The sequence below is a fragment of the Tiliqua scincoides genome, chromosome 5 (genome assembly GCF_035046505.1).
Source record: "Tiliqua scincoides isolate rTilSci1 chromosome 5, rTilSci1.hap2, whole genome shotgun sequence".
NCBI classification, from domain to species: Eukaryota; Metazoa; Chordata; class Lepidosauria; order Squamata; family Scincidae; genus Tiliqua; species Tiliqua scincoides.
This window is the reverse complement of record NC_089825.1, coordinates 113,880,162-113,898,974: the sequence shown is the minus strand read 5'-3', so window position 1 is coordinate 113,898,974 and position 18,813 is coordinate 113,880,162. Positions and strand designations below refer to the sequence as shown.

Below are 18,813 nucleotides of genomic sequence, written 5' to 3'. Positions count from 1 at the left end.
TTATGCTGATGCTGCCCCTGCATTGCAAAGACTGGCTCTGGAGAGGAATGGACTGTAAGTGCTCTGTTTATTAGAATAATGGAACAAAATGGAACAATAATGGAAAAATAATGGAGGAATTTATGTTTTTTCCAAATGAGATGAACCAAACGGTTTCAAAAAGAGGAAAAAAGGCACTCTAGATTTTAGAGTTCACATTAGTGTCTTTGATCTATTTAGAAGTCCATGGGAATGTGTGTAAGAGCAGACCAGAGAAGCAAGCACATATAATTTCATTGTCTTCTTCTTAACTGTTCCTTGTTGTTGAGTGCAGGCTTCAGGATAATGATGTAGCATTTAGGAGAAAAGATGCAACCTAGTAACCCAGCACTGGAGGCCAAGATGGAGAAGATCTCCACAGCCACCATGTACTTCCCTTTGGTGCTTAGATATGTTGGAACAAAGGACAGCCAGACACTGCAAAAGACCAACATGCTGAAGGTGATAAATTTGGCTTCATTGAAACTGTCCGGCAACTTCCGTGCTAGGAAAGCCACAATGAAGCTGACCACGGCCAGGGAGCCCATATAACCCAAGATACAGTAAAACATGGCAACTGAGCCCTCATTACATTGCACTATGATCTCCCCATTTAGTGAGTGCATGTCTGTATCTGGGAATGGAGGGGAAGTGCTTAACCAAAGCAAAGAAATGCCTGCTTGAATAGAGGAGCATGAAAGGACCATGGAATTTGCCAGTCTTTTCCCCACCCATTTCCTCATCCCAGATCCTGGTTTGGTAGCCATGAAAGCCAAAACCACAGTGATGGTCTTTGCCAAGACACTGGAAAGGGCCACAGAGAAGGCAATACCAAAGGCAGTTTGTCGGAGAAGGCAGGCCACCCTTCCAGGTCTTCCAATGAAGAGCAAGGAGCAGAGGAAGCACAGGAGAAGGGAGACGAGGAGGATATAAGTGAGGCTGCGGTTGTTGGCTTTGACGATGGGAGTGTCCCGATGCTTCATGAAGATTCCAATAACGAAAGCTGTGATGAGGGATAAGGAAATAGCCAACACAGCCAAAAGGGTTCCTAATGGTTCATTGTAAGTAAGGTAGCTTAGACCTTTGAGAATGCATTGATTTTGATACCTGGTGGGAAAGTGATCTTCTGGACATTTGACGCAGGCCTCCATGTCTGAAAAGCAGAAGCGCTGTTCGATTATTTCAAGACTTTGACCAAGGTTTAGAAAGAAGTCCATTATATCAAATATTTAACATCTTAGTCCCATTCCCCATAACATGCATAACATGCAGCACAAAAATGAATAAATAAATAATTAAAAATTTTTTTGCTTTCCTCCCTGTAACCTACTCGCCTTCTATGATGTCTCCTCAGACCTACCCCAGCTCTTTGACTAGTGCACATCTGAGGATAACCTGGGGGGTGCTGTAGGACCATGTCATGGAACAAACTAAATCTTTAAAGAAAGTTTAATAAGTTTCAATGTAGATATGAAGGCAAAATAACAGGGAAATGACTGTAATGACAGGGAAAACATGCTTAAAATACTACTACTACTGCTACTACTGCTACTACTACTACTACTACTACTAGTTCTTTCATATCAGTCTCACATGGAGGGGCCGTAGCCTATCCCCTTTTTTACCCAGTCCCTCTCATTTTAATTCCTTGGATTGGCATCAATTACATTGCTGACATGTGTCCTAGGGAACCCATAGGCCATCAGGAGACATACAGAGAGGTAAGAGGAAAGTATTATCTTTCCCAGGTCTCCTGATTGTCTGCTCCCCCCCCCCAACTATTGAATGCAGGGCACACTTCCTTTGTGTGCCTGCATCACCACCAATGGGGGAGGATAGATGGGACTCTTAGATCATTATTCCATCAAGCTCAGCATTGTCTCCTCTGACTACTTGTGGCTCTCCAGAACTTCAGACAGGGTTCTGTCCTGGATGTGCCTAAAGATGTCAGGATACTGGGACTGTCTTCATATACAAAGCATGAGCTCTGTCATTTATTTTAGACCTGCCTCCCTAGGCTTGCCCATCAGAAAGCTTTAAAGTGTGGAGTTCAGGCCATCATGGATCTTATCTGCACAATTACTCAACCTATTGTACATAATTTCTCCTACCCTTTTGTTCAGAGATCATCCCTTCTGGACATGGATCACAATCATAGCAGCAAAATTTCTCTCCCTCTCTCTTTTTCCTGCTATAGCCAGGAGAGCATTTGTCATTGCACACAGAAAGGGGCATCACCTGTTCATAAGCAGAAAGGAAGGTTAATATTATTGGGAAAGGTTATTCAAAGAAAGTGATTTAAGAATGACTGGTATGTAGACCGTGAGTTACTCACATGGACTGATAACATCATAGACCTAACAGGCATTATAAAAGGGGCTTAAATTGACACGTGGAGGGAAGAGGTGGAAGTGTAAGTGGTATCAAATAGACCCACTCATCCAATCAATTTTCCTATGAACTTCATATGCCCATTAAAATACATTTCAATCTGCCTATGCACAATGTGGAGTTCTTTAGTTAGCCAACAAAGGGGCTCTGGAGATCCAAGGGGGGGCTCTTTGTTTTTTTGAAATCAGTTCATGAACAAGCTCTACAAGCCGACACAGTGTTTTGCCAAATTTCAGTTCTAAACTTCATCTATCAATCTTATACTCTCTTTAAGCTAATTAGCTCCCCTTCTTTCCCCATCAATGGCCCTAGTTCTGCACTGCAGCACTGCTGGACCCCACCACTAGAGTAGCATGCCTGTTCAACCTGCAGAGGTCCTCCTTACTCCCCTCTCCTGCCAGTAGCCTCTCTGGCCACCACAGCAGCACCTAGGTTCTCAGCACCTCTTGGGCATGGCAGCCACACATCAGTTGCCAGCAGTCTCTGTTCCAGCAATCCTTAGTAATCTCTGTTTGGTCCATTCATCAGTCAGTCCATCTATCAGCCAGCCAGTCCATCCACCCATCCATCTTCTTTCCTCCAAGCTCCTTCCTTCTACACCCAAACTCTTTCCTTCCTCCAGGTGCTGCTTTTATCCCTGAGGGCCTTGTTGCCTTCAAGTGGCAACAATTGTGCAGCGCACTTACTGCAGTCTAAACCCCAAGCTTCCCAGATCTGTCAGAACAAGGGGCCACTGTTGACAACACACCCTGTCTCCTCCTGTGTGTTCCATTACAAACAATTTATCTGCATTAGCAAAATTCATAGAAGAAAGAATGCAATTTGAAGGAATTTAAAAAATAATAATAATAACCTTTTTTCAAATTAGATGAAATAAAAAATTTCTTGAGCTTGATGTCGGGAATGTATACAGAGGAAGTGGATATTAGTTTCTTGCTTTCGTACAAGAAACAATTGAACAATTACTCATTTAGGGTATATAATTTACAGTATGCTACCCAGCACAATTTGACCAGGAAGGTCATGCCACACACAAAGGTGGCTAAAATCAAATTTTGCTCACTCCTTCTATTAATCACATCATCTGCAGCTCTCTTTCACCTGGTTAAAACTTCTATGCCACACAATCTGATCATCATAAATGGTTAAGACAGTGTCTCTAGGAGGCAGAATGTCCAGTTTTCCAACTTTAACTCTAACAAAAGATCCATTTGGGAATGTGACCCAGTTCGTAACATCAAAACCTGCCACAAATTCTCCTGCTTCATCAAAAAACACTGTGTCCCCAGCACTGGTGTTGAAGGTGATGCTCCTCAGAAAGGGATGAAGCTAGAATGAAAGAGAAAAGGAGGGAATGGACAAAGAGGGAATTCACATCATTCCACTGAGTTCAAGTTTACACTAATCTGGATCATGCTTCTGCCAAATTGTAACTGGGGTGATCTTCTTTTGCTTGGTGACTCCTGTATTTTGCTCATATGAAACAAGTCACAGCAAAGTAAAGAATTATTTCAAAAAATATTGTTCTTAGTAATTAGCTGACAATGAAGAGATAAGAAAAGTAACCATGAATTGTGTGGAATTTTTAAATGTACAATTAGCTAGCAGAGGTCTATCCATCTCTAGATGATATGCTACTATTGTTTCATACTGTAATATTATGCAATTACCTGCCATGAATACACATTCCCCAAATCCAGTTTCCCTGCTAATATCTTACTGGATCTAGATGAGAACAGAGCATGCAAAGCATGTGCCACAGCATAGGCAGCACTGTAGACATTGTAGCTGTGGCCAGTCATGTCCATTTCAAAGAAGGTGCTCAGAAGGCTCTCCAGCTTCTCCTCCCCAGTGCAGGATGTCTTGCTCTCAGCATTCCGACTTGAAGCTTCCAATGAACAGTCAAAGGCTTGTTCCCAGAAATTCTGGATAAAGCCATCTCCTTCTGCCCAGGTGGGCTTTATGGTCTGAACAAAGTTTTGGAATCCAGGTGGCTGATTGGAGTGAACCGAGAATGATATGGCCCCATGGAAGCCTTGTATATCCCACAGCCTTTGGAGGTACACTGAATAGAAATCCCACTGGGATGTTACAATCCAGACTTTGCTCACTGGTGGCAATGAAATGAAGGGTGCATAAAACAGCAACATTCTCAAAACTTGGAGGGATGGATTTTCTCCATATACCAAACATGCATTGACTTTTCTATCCATAAGAACTGGATATTTTTCCAGCAATTCTATAACCATGCCTACCAAGTGATCTATAAAAGTCCTTTTTGGTGTTCTCATTATGAAGGCATCACAGATGCCATTTTGGGAAAGCATTGGGACCATAGTCTGCAAAAACCTGTCTCCATTGTCATCATCTACAGCCAGAAGACCAACCCACGTCCATTGGAAATGTTGAAATAACTGGATAACTCCCTGGAATTGATGGGCTTCATTTGGCACCATCCGATACAAAGATGGGAAAAACATCTTGTCATCATGAGCTGGGGAAAAGGATCCATAAGTGAGCTGAAAGAAAACATACAAGATGTTCTTGAAAAGGAAGTACTTCTGTATTTGAAATATCTGTCTTCGCATGCAAAAAAACCTACCTGTGGAAACTTGTAGATGGACGTTATGGTGGCTGCATTGGCAGTGGTTTCAGTTACCAGTCCCGCAATGACAGCAATTAACTTGTTCTGGGTGTTGCACTTGAAGTTGGGGACAAATGTAAGCTGGGTGGAAGGCAGGCTCAGGGTGGCCTTGTAAGTCGTCCTTGCAACGTAGTAGCAGTTGAGGATGCGGAACCCCAAAGTGATGTTTGGTAAGATGTTGGTATCCTCATTGATCTCTTTGACAGCAAATGCCAAGGCCAGGACATGCTGGTAGTTCTTTGGTACCGAACTGCAACAGAAAGTTTCCAGGTCTTTAGCCAAACTGCTGAAAGGGCATTTGGATCCTCCACTATCCTACTGCTACATGCTTTCAAGTTCTAGTTTATCTTCAATGCTTGCAAAACACCAATTGTGGGAGTAGCAGAAATTGTGTCTGAATTTTCTTTCCAAGAGCAAGTTATACAAAAGTTCTAGTGTATGTGTTCTAGCGTATTCTCCTGACAAATAGCCGTTACTCCCCACTCTTGTGGGTGACAGTGGACAATGTTGCCAATCATCCTATTGGCATGTTGCCATCACATGTTGCCAACCATCCTATTGCTTAATGATCTGTTCTCAGTTACTGTATTATAATCTGAATATGGTAAGAAAGAAGTTAAGAAAACAAATATCTTACACTGGTTCTCCAATCAACATCTGTGTGGGTTGTACCATGAAGGAAGGATGGTCATGCAGAACGAAAACCTGGGAAACAATCTCACCAATGATCACATCTCCTGGCTGATAGAAATCGTGAGGGATGGGAAGAGGATCGTTGCATATGGTACAGTTGACAGCGTGAGCCTTTTGTATGAAGTAAGACAGCAGTGCTAGTGGCAATATCAGTACTTGCACCATCCTGATGGCCTGATGTGCTTTGGTGGGCTTCTTGACGTCCGACACATGAAGAAAGGTTCTGGTCCTTCTACCAGCATGCCAGCAGCTTCTGCTGCTGCAAAGCACATTATGGTTTCTTTGCAGCAGTCTTCTCCACTGGAACAAGCATTCTGAAAGCACCACTAATTGATTGGACTGAGCCATAAGTATTATACCCTGCCCTGGTCAAAACCAGGGTGCTCTGCAACAAATATAAGATCCTGGAGTCTGAACAGCTGGATACATGTGGGGTGAATACCTAAACAGGTGCACTCCGGTGGTGATAATTAACAATATGTGGAGGAGAGTTTGTCTTTAAAAAGTGATCAGGGCCCTATGCTAACCAACTTTCCAGCATCACTGCAGGCACAAGGCAGCCCTGAGCTAACGGAGCATTCCCTTAACTTGGTCACATTCCCTTACCTTGAGGATTCTTCCATGATTACACCCCCTCCAGGATGCAGCACACCCCCCATTGTTACGGCTGCATTAGCACAGGGAAGTTGGATAGAATTGGACCCTTCTACGTATCTTTGAAGACTTCTCCGTAAAGCACTTTCTTTAACACACAAAAGTGTTGCTTGAGAAGCTTTTCTATATACCATTATCTCTTATCATTTTTGTCTGTTATCCACCACCAGCTACAGTGTGTGCTCCATCAACACGGCTGCAGCGTCATCAATGGTGGGGGGTAGAACTGGGCTGCTACTGGTGGCGAACGTTCTGTGGATACAGCCTACTGCCTACTGTGGCCTTTTCCTATGGTTTGACTGGGATGCTTAAGACAGAGCAGTTGTGTCCAGGGAATTGGAGAGGTGGTCTCTCTACCTGAAGCACATTCTCAATTTCATATAATCAACTTCTTAGCAATGCTTTTTTTCAAGTTAGTTGTGACCCTTGTGCCAGCTGTAATTGTACTTCCTCAATAGGGAAGACTTGTGTCTAATTGCAGAGCCTTGGCTTGGTTTATGCTCTCAGGGATCTCCCCCTGAGATTGTGCAATTAAGGGCCAGAAGACTGATCAGGTAAACACAGGTTATGGCCAAAAACACCAATTAGCCAGGCCACAGTCTTGGTCTGCTGACACAATGCAGATTAGAAAGTTTATTTGATGTAAGATATAAACTTGGCTGAAGGGACAAGTTCTAGCCTGGGCTTCACTCTGACACTGAGTCTTCTACTTGCAGGAATAGTGATTTTGTTGGTTCATTTTGCAGTGAGACACATTTGGCCATGCAAGGCTCCTTCTGCAGTCCGAAATGGTAAAGCCCAGGCACTGGTTTATCTGCTCAGTGAGAACGAGGCTTCAAAGGCAGGAGGCCTAGCTGGAGAAAGAAACTGAAGCCTAGTTTCCCCACTTGGAACTGCAGAGGGAACAGCAGACTTAGGGCTCAGTTCTATAACTTTGCAGCGCTAGTGCTGAGCTCCAGTAGTGGTGCTGGGTGCCGCAAATGTGTCATAAGGCACATCTGCAGCACCCAGAGAGGAAGGGCCACTGTCACGAAGGGTCGAGCGGTGCTCCAGCAGCACTGGCTGGCTGTAACTAGGGGGGAGATGGGGAGTGGGGGGAATGGTTGCTTCTGGGGGCCGCATCTGGCCCAAAGGCCTTATATTTGACACTCCGGTACTAGACACTCTGGTGGCAGGAACTGTAGTAATCAGGAAGTGCAGTTTCCTTTGGAGTTCTCTGACTTTGCCGAGCATCACTTGAACTATCTTTCGGAGAGGGAATAGACCAGGCACCGAAGGAATCACAGCGCCTGAGGCAGCTGAGGAGTCATTTAAGAATCTTTATTGATATCACAGCACGGGCCTTTCTTTGGTTACTGGAAGTGGTTTTTAAAACACAAGTAACTTATTCATGTGGGGGTAAAACAAACACGTTCAGGGACCAGTTGCACTCCCCAGAGCAGCATGCTGAAGGAGTGCCAGCAGGAAGGCTAGAGCCTCTCTGCACACATCAGAGGTAGCCAAAATGTTGTGGAGTTGGGAGAGGTGGGAGAGGCAGAACAGGGCCGGAAGGGGGCTAAACTGGGGTGGAACAGGGGGTCGCGAGGCTGCAGGAGGGGGTGGATCCAGCATTGATTTAAATTCCCTTCCCCCTCCAAATCCTCCCAGTCCTCCTCCACCATTCAATACAGCATGCCTATTTTTGGTGTGACTGCCTCAGCAGGGGGGGGGGGGGCGTAAGGAAGCCTAGGATTGGACTGTAACTTATACAAGCACTCCACAATACACCTTTACAGTCTAATGAACTTACCATGCATGAAGGCTGATCGCTCCCATCCTAGTGCCATATTGCCCAGCCATATTACTAATCTGACTTCATTCTTGATGGGAGGTTAAGAACATAAGAAGAGCCTGCTGGATCAAGTCCAGGGCCCATCTAGTCCAGTTTCCTGTATCTCACAGCAGCTCACCAGATGCTTCAGAGTGCACACAAGGCAACAGACACAACCTGTGTCCTGGTGCCCTCCCCTGCATCTGGCATTCTATTTACCTCACACACCCCAAGGAAGACACCAGACTGCACTTGGGTTTAACTTGGTACACTTTATTAAACACGTGAGCAATTTTTAATGCATGAAACCTACTGAACACACCTTCCTCCCTTTCCAGCCTGGGATAGGGGAAAACATTGACATCCACGACTTGTAAACTGTGATGGAGTTTTCCTCCAGAAATCTGTCCAATCTCCTTTTAAAGGCATCTAGGCCAGATGCCATCAGCACATTCTGCAGCAAGGAGTTCCACAGACTAATTACACGCTGGTTAAATAAATATTTTCTTTGGTCTGTTCTAACTCTCCCAATACTCAATGTTAGTGGATGTCCCCTAGTTCTGACACAAGATAAACTTGGCTCAAGGAACACGTTCTAGCCTAGGCTTCCCTCTGGCATTGAGCCTCTTTAGACTTAAGAGCCTCAAACATGGCAGCCTTTCCTCATAAGGGAGGTGCCTCAGCCCAGTAATCATTTTGGCCATTCTCTTCAGCACCTTTTCCTAGTTCCACTAAGTTCTTTTTTTAAGATGGGGGTGACCAGAACTGAAGGTTGGAGGAGGGAAATCACCATCTATGCCTCATTTTAGCAACACTGTGGAAAGTCTAGGCACAAAGCATACCCTATATAACCCCTGCAGTACAGGGGGTATATATAAATACAGGGGGTAAAGATCTTCCGTTTCCATGTAAACTTGACAATCATTAAATAATCAGAAGAAGTAGATGTTACTGTGGGTGGATTTCAAGTCTTCTTCAAATAAAATAATCACACATTAAAAGGTAGGAAAATTGCCTCTTTCTCCTACCAAAGAGATAATGTAGCCAATGAGATCAGAACACTGTTTTGTTGTTGTTGTTGTTTTTCATTCTGAGCAATAAACAAATTTTATTTAAAACCTATTATTAAATTTTATTTAATGTCCTGTGGCAAGAGTATATTTATATGTGACTGAACTACATAAACCTATAATATATATATATATATATATATATATATATATATATATATATATATATATATATATATAGGATAGTGCATACCGCCAAACTGCATGCACACTGAGGAGCTTGCTGTGTCAGACCATTGGTCCACCAAGCTCAATGCACACAGGTACCAATACAGAACCTCCCTGAATGAAAAGATGCATACAATATAGCCTGAAAGAAGCCAAGGGGTGTCTGCACATCACACAGCAACTGCTCACCTCACTGGCAATCAGTGAGGGAACCAAGGCTGCCACCAAGGAATGTCAGTCACACTTTACCTGTGCACAGAGCATCAGCTCCTGCCTCGCTCATCAGGTGAGCGATAAAGAAGTTCAGAGGACAAGACAGAAGGGGAAGAAAAGACTGTTGCTCACCATGGTCAAGTTTGTTGGCTTTGACCATTTTGACAGCATAGTCTGAGATACTGGAGCACTCGATCTGTGGAAGAAGATGGTTGCAAAAGAGAAAGAAAAAGGGAATTATTTTTTTTCCTACCCATCCAGCAAAGTGTCTTCCTCATGAATTTTCCTTTTGCCAAAAGTCACTTCAGTCGAATATAATAAAAACTTTTAACATAACAAAGGATTTCACTTAGCCATAGCAGCCCAAAAGTGTGTCAAGTACAAGCTCTAGTGAAAAATTAAGGAGCAAATATATAGGGTCAAAAAATGGTTCTACTTGTCACAGTTGTACAGGGAAATGAACAAACTTATGTCCTGCTTCAAAATCATGAAGCTAGGACAGCATACAATGTTTCATTTTCCCCATGGTTCCCCAAACCCTCAAGAGTTGTTCTTCCTGTCCCAAATTTTCCATTATCCTCTTCTGTCTGGCCTTGTTTTAATCCTTCTAATATAGTACTACAACTTGGGACAATCCAATGAAGTTGAATTGGCCACAGTTTCAGGAAAGGGAAAAGTACTTATCCACACAACACATAATTGCATTGATGGAATTCACTTTCACAAGATGGTCACTAGTTTAACTGGCTTATATACAGGTTTTAAATAAAATTTATTTATTGCTCAGAATGAAAACAACAACAACAACAACAACAAACAGTGTTCCATCTCATTGGCTTCATTATCTCTTTGGTAGGAGAAACTATATATACTGAACTATACCACCACTTTGGATCTTGCTATGATCTCACTTTAACTATTTAATAAACATCCTAGATTGTCTCTCTAAGTAGAAGCAGCCCAGAGCTTCAGGCCAAAGACTGTTTTCTCCATGATGTCCTTCAAAGGCAAAAATAACTGTTCTGATAATAGGAATTCAGACAAAAAAAAAAAAATGCCTAGCTCTTCTCTCATTAAGGAAGCCATAATGAACACCAGGACAATGGGGATTATCTTTCTCATTATTGACAATATGACTGGATAGTTTTTCTCTGCCTCCCAAAGGATTTCTAGACTGCCAGCCAGGTCAACAATACCTATGTCTGAAAGATGCTATATAAGCCTTCTGTTTTGTTCAGACCTGGACCTAGGAACAGGTAGGGCTCTGTCAGTCTTTTGCATGCCTGTTTCTTTTTCATAAATTGAAATTTCATAAATTTCATGCTCACACCCACATATAAAATAAGCAGGGGGAGCAAAGGAAGAACTTCTCTTTTCCCAGTTTTGCCTTGAATTCCTGGTTTCTTCCTAGGGCTTGTAGCTTGTGAAACTGGTATGTAAATCAGAGAAAAATAGTTTTGACGTGGGGATGGTGCCTTTTCCCTCCCTCACCATCCAGAGGGCCAACTACTTCTCTGGCGGGTTTCCTGCTTCTAACATATTTGAAGAAGCTTTTATTATTCCCCTTAATGCTGCTGGCCATGTGTTCCTCATAGTCCCTCTTGGCCTCCTGTATCACCTTCTTACATTTCTTTTGCCACATTTCTTTATGTTCCTTTTTATTCCTTTTTATTCTCCTCATTAGGGCAAGACTTCCATTTATGGAAGGAAGCTTCCTTGCCCTTTATGGACTCTCTAACTTGGCTAGTTAGCCATTCGGGCACCCTCTTGGACTTAGTCGAGCCCTTCTTTCTTTGCGGTATACACTTTTGCTGGGCCTCTAATACTGTTGATTTGAGCAACCTCCATGCTCTCTGTAGAAATTGGACTCTTTTTACCCTCCCTTTTAACCTCCTTCTAACCAGCCTCCTTATTTGACGGAAGTTCGCTCGTCGGAAGTCAAGGGTTTTTGTGAGAGATTTGCCCGGTATTCTTCCCCCAACATGCATGTTGAAATGGATCTCAGCATGATCACTGTTCCCCAATGGCTCCGTAACACTGACATCTCTAACCAGGTCCTGAGTACCGCACAATATTAAATCCAGAGTCACCTGTCCTCTGGTGGGCTCCATGACTAGCTGCTCTAAGGCACAGTCATTTAGGATGTCAAGGAATCCGGTCTCCTTTTTGTGACCAGAATACAAATTGACCCAGTCAATATGAGGATAATTGAAGTCCCCCATGATTACAACCCTGTCCCTCCTTGTCACCTCCCTGATCTGTTTCCTCATTTCAAGGTCCCCTTCCAATTTCTGGTCTGGAGGATGATAGTACACCCCCAGTATTACATCACTGTACAGGCCTGGTAATTTATCCCGCAGAGATTCTATGGTGGAGTCGGACCCACCTTCAATGTCTACTTTGCTGGTTTATATCCCTTCTTTAACATAAATGGCCACCCCACCTCCAACATGCCCCTCCCTGTCCCTCCTGTACAGTTTATAGCCCGGGATTGCGGTATCCCACTGATTCTCCGCATTCCACCAGGTTTCCGTTATGCCCACTATGTCAAAGTTTTCCCTTGTCACCAGACATTCCAGTTCTCCCATCTTTGCTCAGAAACTTCGGGCATTTGCAAAAAAGCATTTGTACATGGAATGCCCCAGGATTCCGCACTCAAACACCCTCTTTACCCCTCCTATTGGTTGTTGCTTTGGCAAGATAATGTAGACCAGCTCTGTCTGGTCTTCAAGGACTAGGTCACTAGAGAGCCAAGCACTGGGTCAGGGGTGGCCTACAGCTTTTTGTTAACAAGCATTTTAGGACCAGAGTCAGAACTGATGTTAAAATGGCACACTTTGGTCAAAGTTTAGCGAGAGCTCTCGGCTCATGGCATCGGGCAGATTGAAATACATTTTAATGGGTCTATGTAATTCATATGAAAATGGAGCTAAGGAGCTCATCTGATGAGTATATCTATCTGTTACCTGATATACTCCCACCCCTTCCTCCATGTGTAAATTTAAGCCCATTTTATAATTTCTGAAAAAGGTCCACTGAAAGTTTTAAGATGTCCATGTGAACAATCCAATAATAATCTTATTTTATGCTTATGAATAGGTGGTGCCCATTTCCATGTGCAATGATAACTGTTCTCCTGGCTATAGCAGGAAAAAGAAAGAGGGGGAGAAATTTTGCTGCTATGATTGCGCTTCATGTCCAGAGGGGATGATATCTGACCAAAAGGGTAGGAGAAATTACGTACAATACTTTGACCATTTGCACAGTAAGTTCCAGGATGGCCTGATCTCCGCACTTTAGAGCTTTCTGATGGGCAAGCCTAAGGAGACAAACTCTAAATAAATGACAGAGCTCATGCTTCATATTTGAAGACAGTCCCAGTATCCTGACATCTTTAGGTACAGCCAGGACACAACCCTATCTGACGTTCTGGAGAGCAACAAGTAGTCAGAGAAGTCGATGGTCAGCTTGATGGAATAATAAGCTAAGAGCCCCATCTGTCCTCCATCATTGATGGTGATGCAGGCACATAGAGGAAGTTGTTCCCCTTATCTTTCTATATGACTCCTGATGGCCTATCGGTCCCCTAGGACCTGTGTCAGCAATATAGTTGGTATAAACCCGAGGATTTGAAAGGAGAGGAACTGGTTGCAAACAAAGTGGATAGGATACTGCCCCCCCCCACATGAAACTGATATGAGAGAACTACAGAGGTGGGAATTCCTAGATTCTAGAGTTGCCTTGTCCTAGGATTCTTATTCTTCTTCATCATAATTATTATTAGTTTAAGCATGTTTTCCCTGTACTTACATTTTTTTGTTTTTTTTTTTCATTTCTACTTTGAAACGTACTAAACTATATGTAAAGATGTTGCTCATTCCATGTCATGGTCCTACAGCACACCCAAGATTATCCTCAGATGTGCACCAGTCAATGAGCTGGGGTAGATCTGAGGAAACACCATGGAAGGCAAGCAGCTTACAGGTGGAAAGTAAAAAAAAAAGTTGGGATTTTTGGGGGGGGTTTTTTTGAGCTGCATATTATGCACATTATGGGGGGTGGGATTGGGTGTTCGGTCATTAAAGATTTGACATAATGGGCCCCATTAGTACAGAATTAGTAATTCTGTACTTTGGTCAAAGTGTTGAAATAATCGAACAGTGCTTTTGTTTTTTCAGACATGGAGGCCTGCGTCAAATGTCCAGAAGATCACTTTCCCACCAGGTATCAAAATCAATGCATTCTCAAAGGTCTAAGCTACCTTACTTACAACGAACCATTAGGAACCCTTTTGGCTGTGCTGGCTATTTCCTTATCCCTCATCACAGCTTTCGTTATTGGAATCTTCATAAAGCATCGGGACACTCACATCGTCAAAGCCAACAACCGCAGCCTCACTTATATCCTCCTCGTCTCCCTGCTCCTGTGCTTCCTCTGCTCCTTGCTCTTCCTTGGAAGGCCCAGAAGGATGACCTGCCTTCTCCGACAAACTGCCTTTGGCATCATCTTTTCTGTGGCCCTTTCCAGTGTCTTGGCAAAGACCATCACTGTGGTTTTGGCTTTCATGGCTACCAAACCAGGATCTGGGATGAGGAAATGGGTGGGGAAAAGACTGGCAAATTCCATGGTCCTTTCATGCTCCTCTATTCAAGCAGGCATTTCTTTGCTTTGGTTAAGCACTTCCCCTCCATTCCCAGATATGGACATGCACTCACTAAATGGGGAGATCATAGTGCAATGTAATGAGGGCTCAGCCGCCATGTTTTACTGTATCTTGGGTTATATGGGTTTCCTGGCCATAGTCAGCTTCATTGTGGCTTTCCTAGCACGGAAGTTGCCGGACAGTTTCAATGAAGCCAAATTTATTACCTTCAGCATGTTGGTCTTTTGCAGTGTCTGGCTGTCCTTTGTTCCAACATATCTAAGCACCAAAGGGAAGTACATGGTGGCTGTGGAGATCTTCTCCATCTTGGCCTCTAGTGCTGGGTTACTAGGTTGCATCTTTTCTTCTAAATGCTACATCATTATCCTGAAGCCTGAACTCAACAACAAGGAACAACTAATAAGAAGACAATAAAATTATATATGCTTGCCCCAAGGGCTGCAATACACACACCCCTGCTGCACAACACACCCCCATATGTATCAGAGTGATGACACAGCACCCGGAAGTAATTTGATAGTGATGCTATGATGTCATTGTGATTGTGTTTACTGTCAAATCACTTCTGGGATGGCTGTTTTCAGCCATTTGGAGACTCTGGGTGGATGGGTGGGCCCATCCACCGTCAAACAAATTCTAGGCCTCTGCTTGGCACGTGGCATACCTGTCAGCCCCCAGGGTCCATCACCAGACAACCTCTCCCCAACCACCCGTTCTATGTTCTACTGTAAAGGGAAAGCAGGCATTAGGAAGGGATATGTGTGCCCTGACTATGAGGAACTATACCCCTTGCTCAGCTGACCTTTTGGGAGTTCCTTTCCCTAACAGCTTGAATGTGTTGGCTTGATATACTCGTATAAAGACCTCAGCAATGTCAGCCACTCATGTCACCTGCCTCCTGGATTAGGCAGCTAGACATTGCTTCTCACCTTTATTGCTCCCATTCTGATGGGAGAAACAGTAGCAGCAGCTCCTCCTGCTCTGAGCCCACCTTCCCTTCCTTGACCTGTGGGCAATCATACGTTTTAGTGGAAGGAAGTTATCTCACTGCTATGGAGATTATTTCCAACAAATTGGGTGACTTCTCTGTCACCCAAGATCAGTCACCCAAGAGAGTCAAGATCAGGGGCGACAGAGCTACTTCTGCCTTTTCTCCAGTCTGATCAGGAGTTGTACATTCAGAAACCAACCTCCAAATGCTTAACTGGGAGTCTTATGCCTCTGGAAAAATCCTTTATCCATTTCATGGATGCAGGAACCCTATTTTGACCTCCCAGGAACTGATCAGTTAGCCAACCCATATAAGTCAGGCACCTTTCTAAATTTATATCCCAATCCTGAGTTGCCAGGTGCCCAGAGGAGGAGTGGCACTAAAATGCCGACCGCTGTATCCTAAGTGTGCCGGGCAGTTGTCTGCGTGTCCTCGGGGGAAGGGGACATTTTCCCCCTTTCCTCAGGTAAAGGTGCAAGCCCTGGAATGGGGCTACGGAAGTCTGGGCCAGCAATTTTGCCAGCGAAGAGTTGGAAGGCCTTGTGTTGGACTGTAAGGCCCAATGCAGGGTTCTTGATTCGGCGGAGCAGAGCTCTGCCAATCCCGCCCCTTCCTGTCCCCCTCTCTCTCCCCCTCCATTTAAAGAAATATATATACATAGATAGAGAGATCTCTATAGATACATAGATATAGATATTTCTTCAGATGGTCAGCTACCCTGGTTCTGCTGAAGAGAAGGGTGAAAGGTCTATAATTAACTGTGCAATGGGTTCACCATGGGGACAGGCAATGTTTCCCCTTTAAAACAGCAGTGAACATTTACTAAAGCAGTGTGTTCTTGCAAGCCAAATGCTTAGTAACAGCTGCTACCAGCAATAGTCAAAAGTGACCTCCAGGGATTGGCTGTCTCAAGCTCCCTCCCCCAAACACAATTTGCCCCTCTAATAGTGTATGGAAGTGTCAATTTCCTTGGTTTGTCCAATTTGTTTAGATAATATAATTCTGGGTTTATTTCCTTGAAGCACCAAGTAACTATTCCCCTACCTAATTCCAATAATAACTGTGTCCCTACAGGACCAGAAGAGGCAATGATCTGGAATGGAATATGTCAAATAAACTTAACGTCATTACGTCAGCAGACCGTGACTTACTGAATGTCTTTGGCCGTAACCTGTGTTTACCTGAACAGCCTTCTAGCCCTTTATGGCACACTCTCAAGGGGAGATCCCCCCAAAGTATACACCAAACCCAGGCCCTGCAATTAGATACAATTGCCCCAGATCCAGGAAGTACAATTTATAGCTAGTACCAGGTTCAAAATCTAACTTGGAAAAAAAAACAAAAAACACTGCCAAGTAGTTGATTATTAGGTGAGAATGTTCTTCAGGCACTGAGGCGGCCCCTTCAATTCCTTGGACACAACTGCCCTGTCTTCACTGCATCACTGCACCACCAGCGCAGGGCCTGCTGAATCCTGCAGGGGAACTTCAGCTGCTGGTGGTTTCCACAGGATAAGGGGACATTTGTCCATTTGCTCCTGGGGTAAACCCCAGTAGACACAGGGCACAACCCTAACCAACTTCCCAGCACTGGCATAGCAGTGACTGTGGGGCACCTGCTACATCCTGCAGTTAGGGGGCAGTCACAGAGGCCTCCTCAAGGTAGGGCAATGTTTGTTCCCTTATCTAGGAGCTGCATTGCTCTTATGTCAGTGCTGGAAAGTTGGATTAGGATTGCGGCCACAGTGAGCAATTGCACAAGTCCAAGTTGATCCACGCAGATCAGGCCCCAGAAGGGGGATACAACATGGCGTGCACTGGCACTGCTGATCCAGCCCCCCTTCCAGGCCCCACCCCCCACTTTTCCCGCCTCTGCGTCACACCTGCTCTGGTGCGTATTTCTATGTGCATCTGTGGGAAATCTCTGGCCTTCCCACTGGTGTGCGCAGCATTCACACCATCCCAAAGTGTTTTATTGTGCTTTTCTGACAGCACAAAGGCCTTGCACTAGGGATGAGGAAACCCAACGCGGCTTGACTCAAGCCACTTCTCCCCACAATATTCTGGGGCACTATTAAAAATAATAGTGGAAACATTAATAAAAATTAAAGTAAAAAATTAAACAAATAAGTAAATATTGACAAGGTGGTTAGCAAATATGAAAAGATAACATATAATTAAATGAAAAAAAATGTCTAGAACAACTGCCACTAAATAATACAAGAAGAGTCTATGAATTTCACAGATGAAACAATATGTTAGCAGCCTTGTGAAACAAAAAGGAAGTGGTACCAATGTCCTGCCACACTTCCCTTCAAATGGAGTTCCATAAACATGGTGCTAGCACTAGAAAGCCCTTTCTGTGGTACCTGTTTGTGGTCACGGAAGAAAAGACACATAAACCATGGTTCATGCTTCCTCAAACACACTTGGGTTTCCTCCAGGGGAAATGAAGCATGCCATGTCAACCAACTGGCTGTCTGTGTAGGTCCTACTACAACCACAGGGGGGAGAAGGTAGATTTGATGTCTCCCAAGAAGAATTTTGTTTTTGTTTTGTTGTTTCTTTTGTTTGCTAAGGCTTCCTTTAATGCTTTTCCTGATCGCCCAATTAAAAAGTGATCGGAGTTTGTTTGGCCTGGCCAGGACACGAGAGTCCCTCCTCAAGGGGGAGGAGAAAAGGGCTGGGTCTGGCAGCTACAGTGGACCTTTTAAAAGGGCATGAGACCCAGCCCTCTTCCTTCTTTGCATGTGGGCATCGTGGGAATACCTGCCCACCCGCCCGCCCTGGAGGCAGTCTGAGTTTAACTGGTCGCCGTTTGGGGCCGGGTAGGAATTTTTTGCTGCCTGCCAAGATTGGCTGAAGGATAGCCAGTTTTTTCGCCTACCCCAGACTGTTGTGGGCCCGGGGGTTACACTCCCCCTGTTTGCAAGCTGCCATTGGTCACTTTAAGAGGGCAGGTGGTGCGGGTTAGGAGGCATGAATGGGACTTTTGGCATGCACCTTCAGGCGGCATAGGCAGGGCGGAACCCTATTTCAGTCCTCAGGGGCTCGGCGGCACGAGGACGTAGACGGGGCCCTGGCCGGGACCGCGGGGCACATCTCAGAGGCTCAGCAGCTCAAGGTGGCGCAGTCCACGGTCCGGCTGCCTTCCCCTTAAGGGATAGACATGGATGAGACACACCGCCCAGCAGCGGGGCGCGACTTGGAGTCGGGTGCATGCCCGCCTGGGGGCAGAGGTTTCCGGTACCGCCCAGAGGTCCCTCCCCGCACTACAGGGGCTTTCGCTGCCTCAGATGCTGCACGTCTCAGCCTCTGCTTCTCTTGCTAATGTGAAATAAATTGGCCCTTTCTCCCATATCTGTTGTCTCGAGTGTTCATTGGACAGTGCCGAAACAATCTCTGATCTGGTCTGAGTCAATTAACCTAGGCATCCCTCAGCAGGGAATTTGTTTGCTTGAGGAGAGAAAGGGGGACCAATCCTCCAGGCTTTCCTCCA

General features: G+C 44.6%; 2 protein-coding genes across 2 annotated transcripts in view; one reads left to right on the top strand and one right to left on the bottom strand.

Annotated features, from left to right (window-relative positions):
• LOC136653242 (vomeronasal type-2 receptor 26-like) overlaps window positions 1–14,738 on the top strand; it is a 62,875-nt gene extending 48,137 nt beyond the window's left edge. Inside the window, exon 3 of the mRNA XM_066630149.1 lies at window positions 13,840–14,738. Coding sequence (XP_066486246.1) covers window positions 13,840–14,738 — 899 coding nt within the window. The remainder of the gene's footprint in view (window positions 1–13,839) is intronic.
• LOC136651187 (vomeronasal type-2 receptor 26-like) lies at window positions 273–6,369 on the bottom strand. The gene is made up of 5 exons (XM_066627378.1): window positions 6,353–6,369; window positions 5,012–5,303; window positions 3,511–3,738; window positions 2,130–2,256; window positions 273–1,171 (listed from the first exon to the last, which is right to left on the bottom strand). Exons 1-5 carry the CDS (start codon window positions 6,367–6,369, stop codon window positions 273–275), a joined length of 1,563 nt encoding a protein of 520 aa, XP_066483475.1.
• Window positions 14,739–18,813: the final 4,075 nt, after the last annotated feature.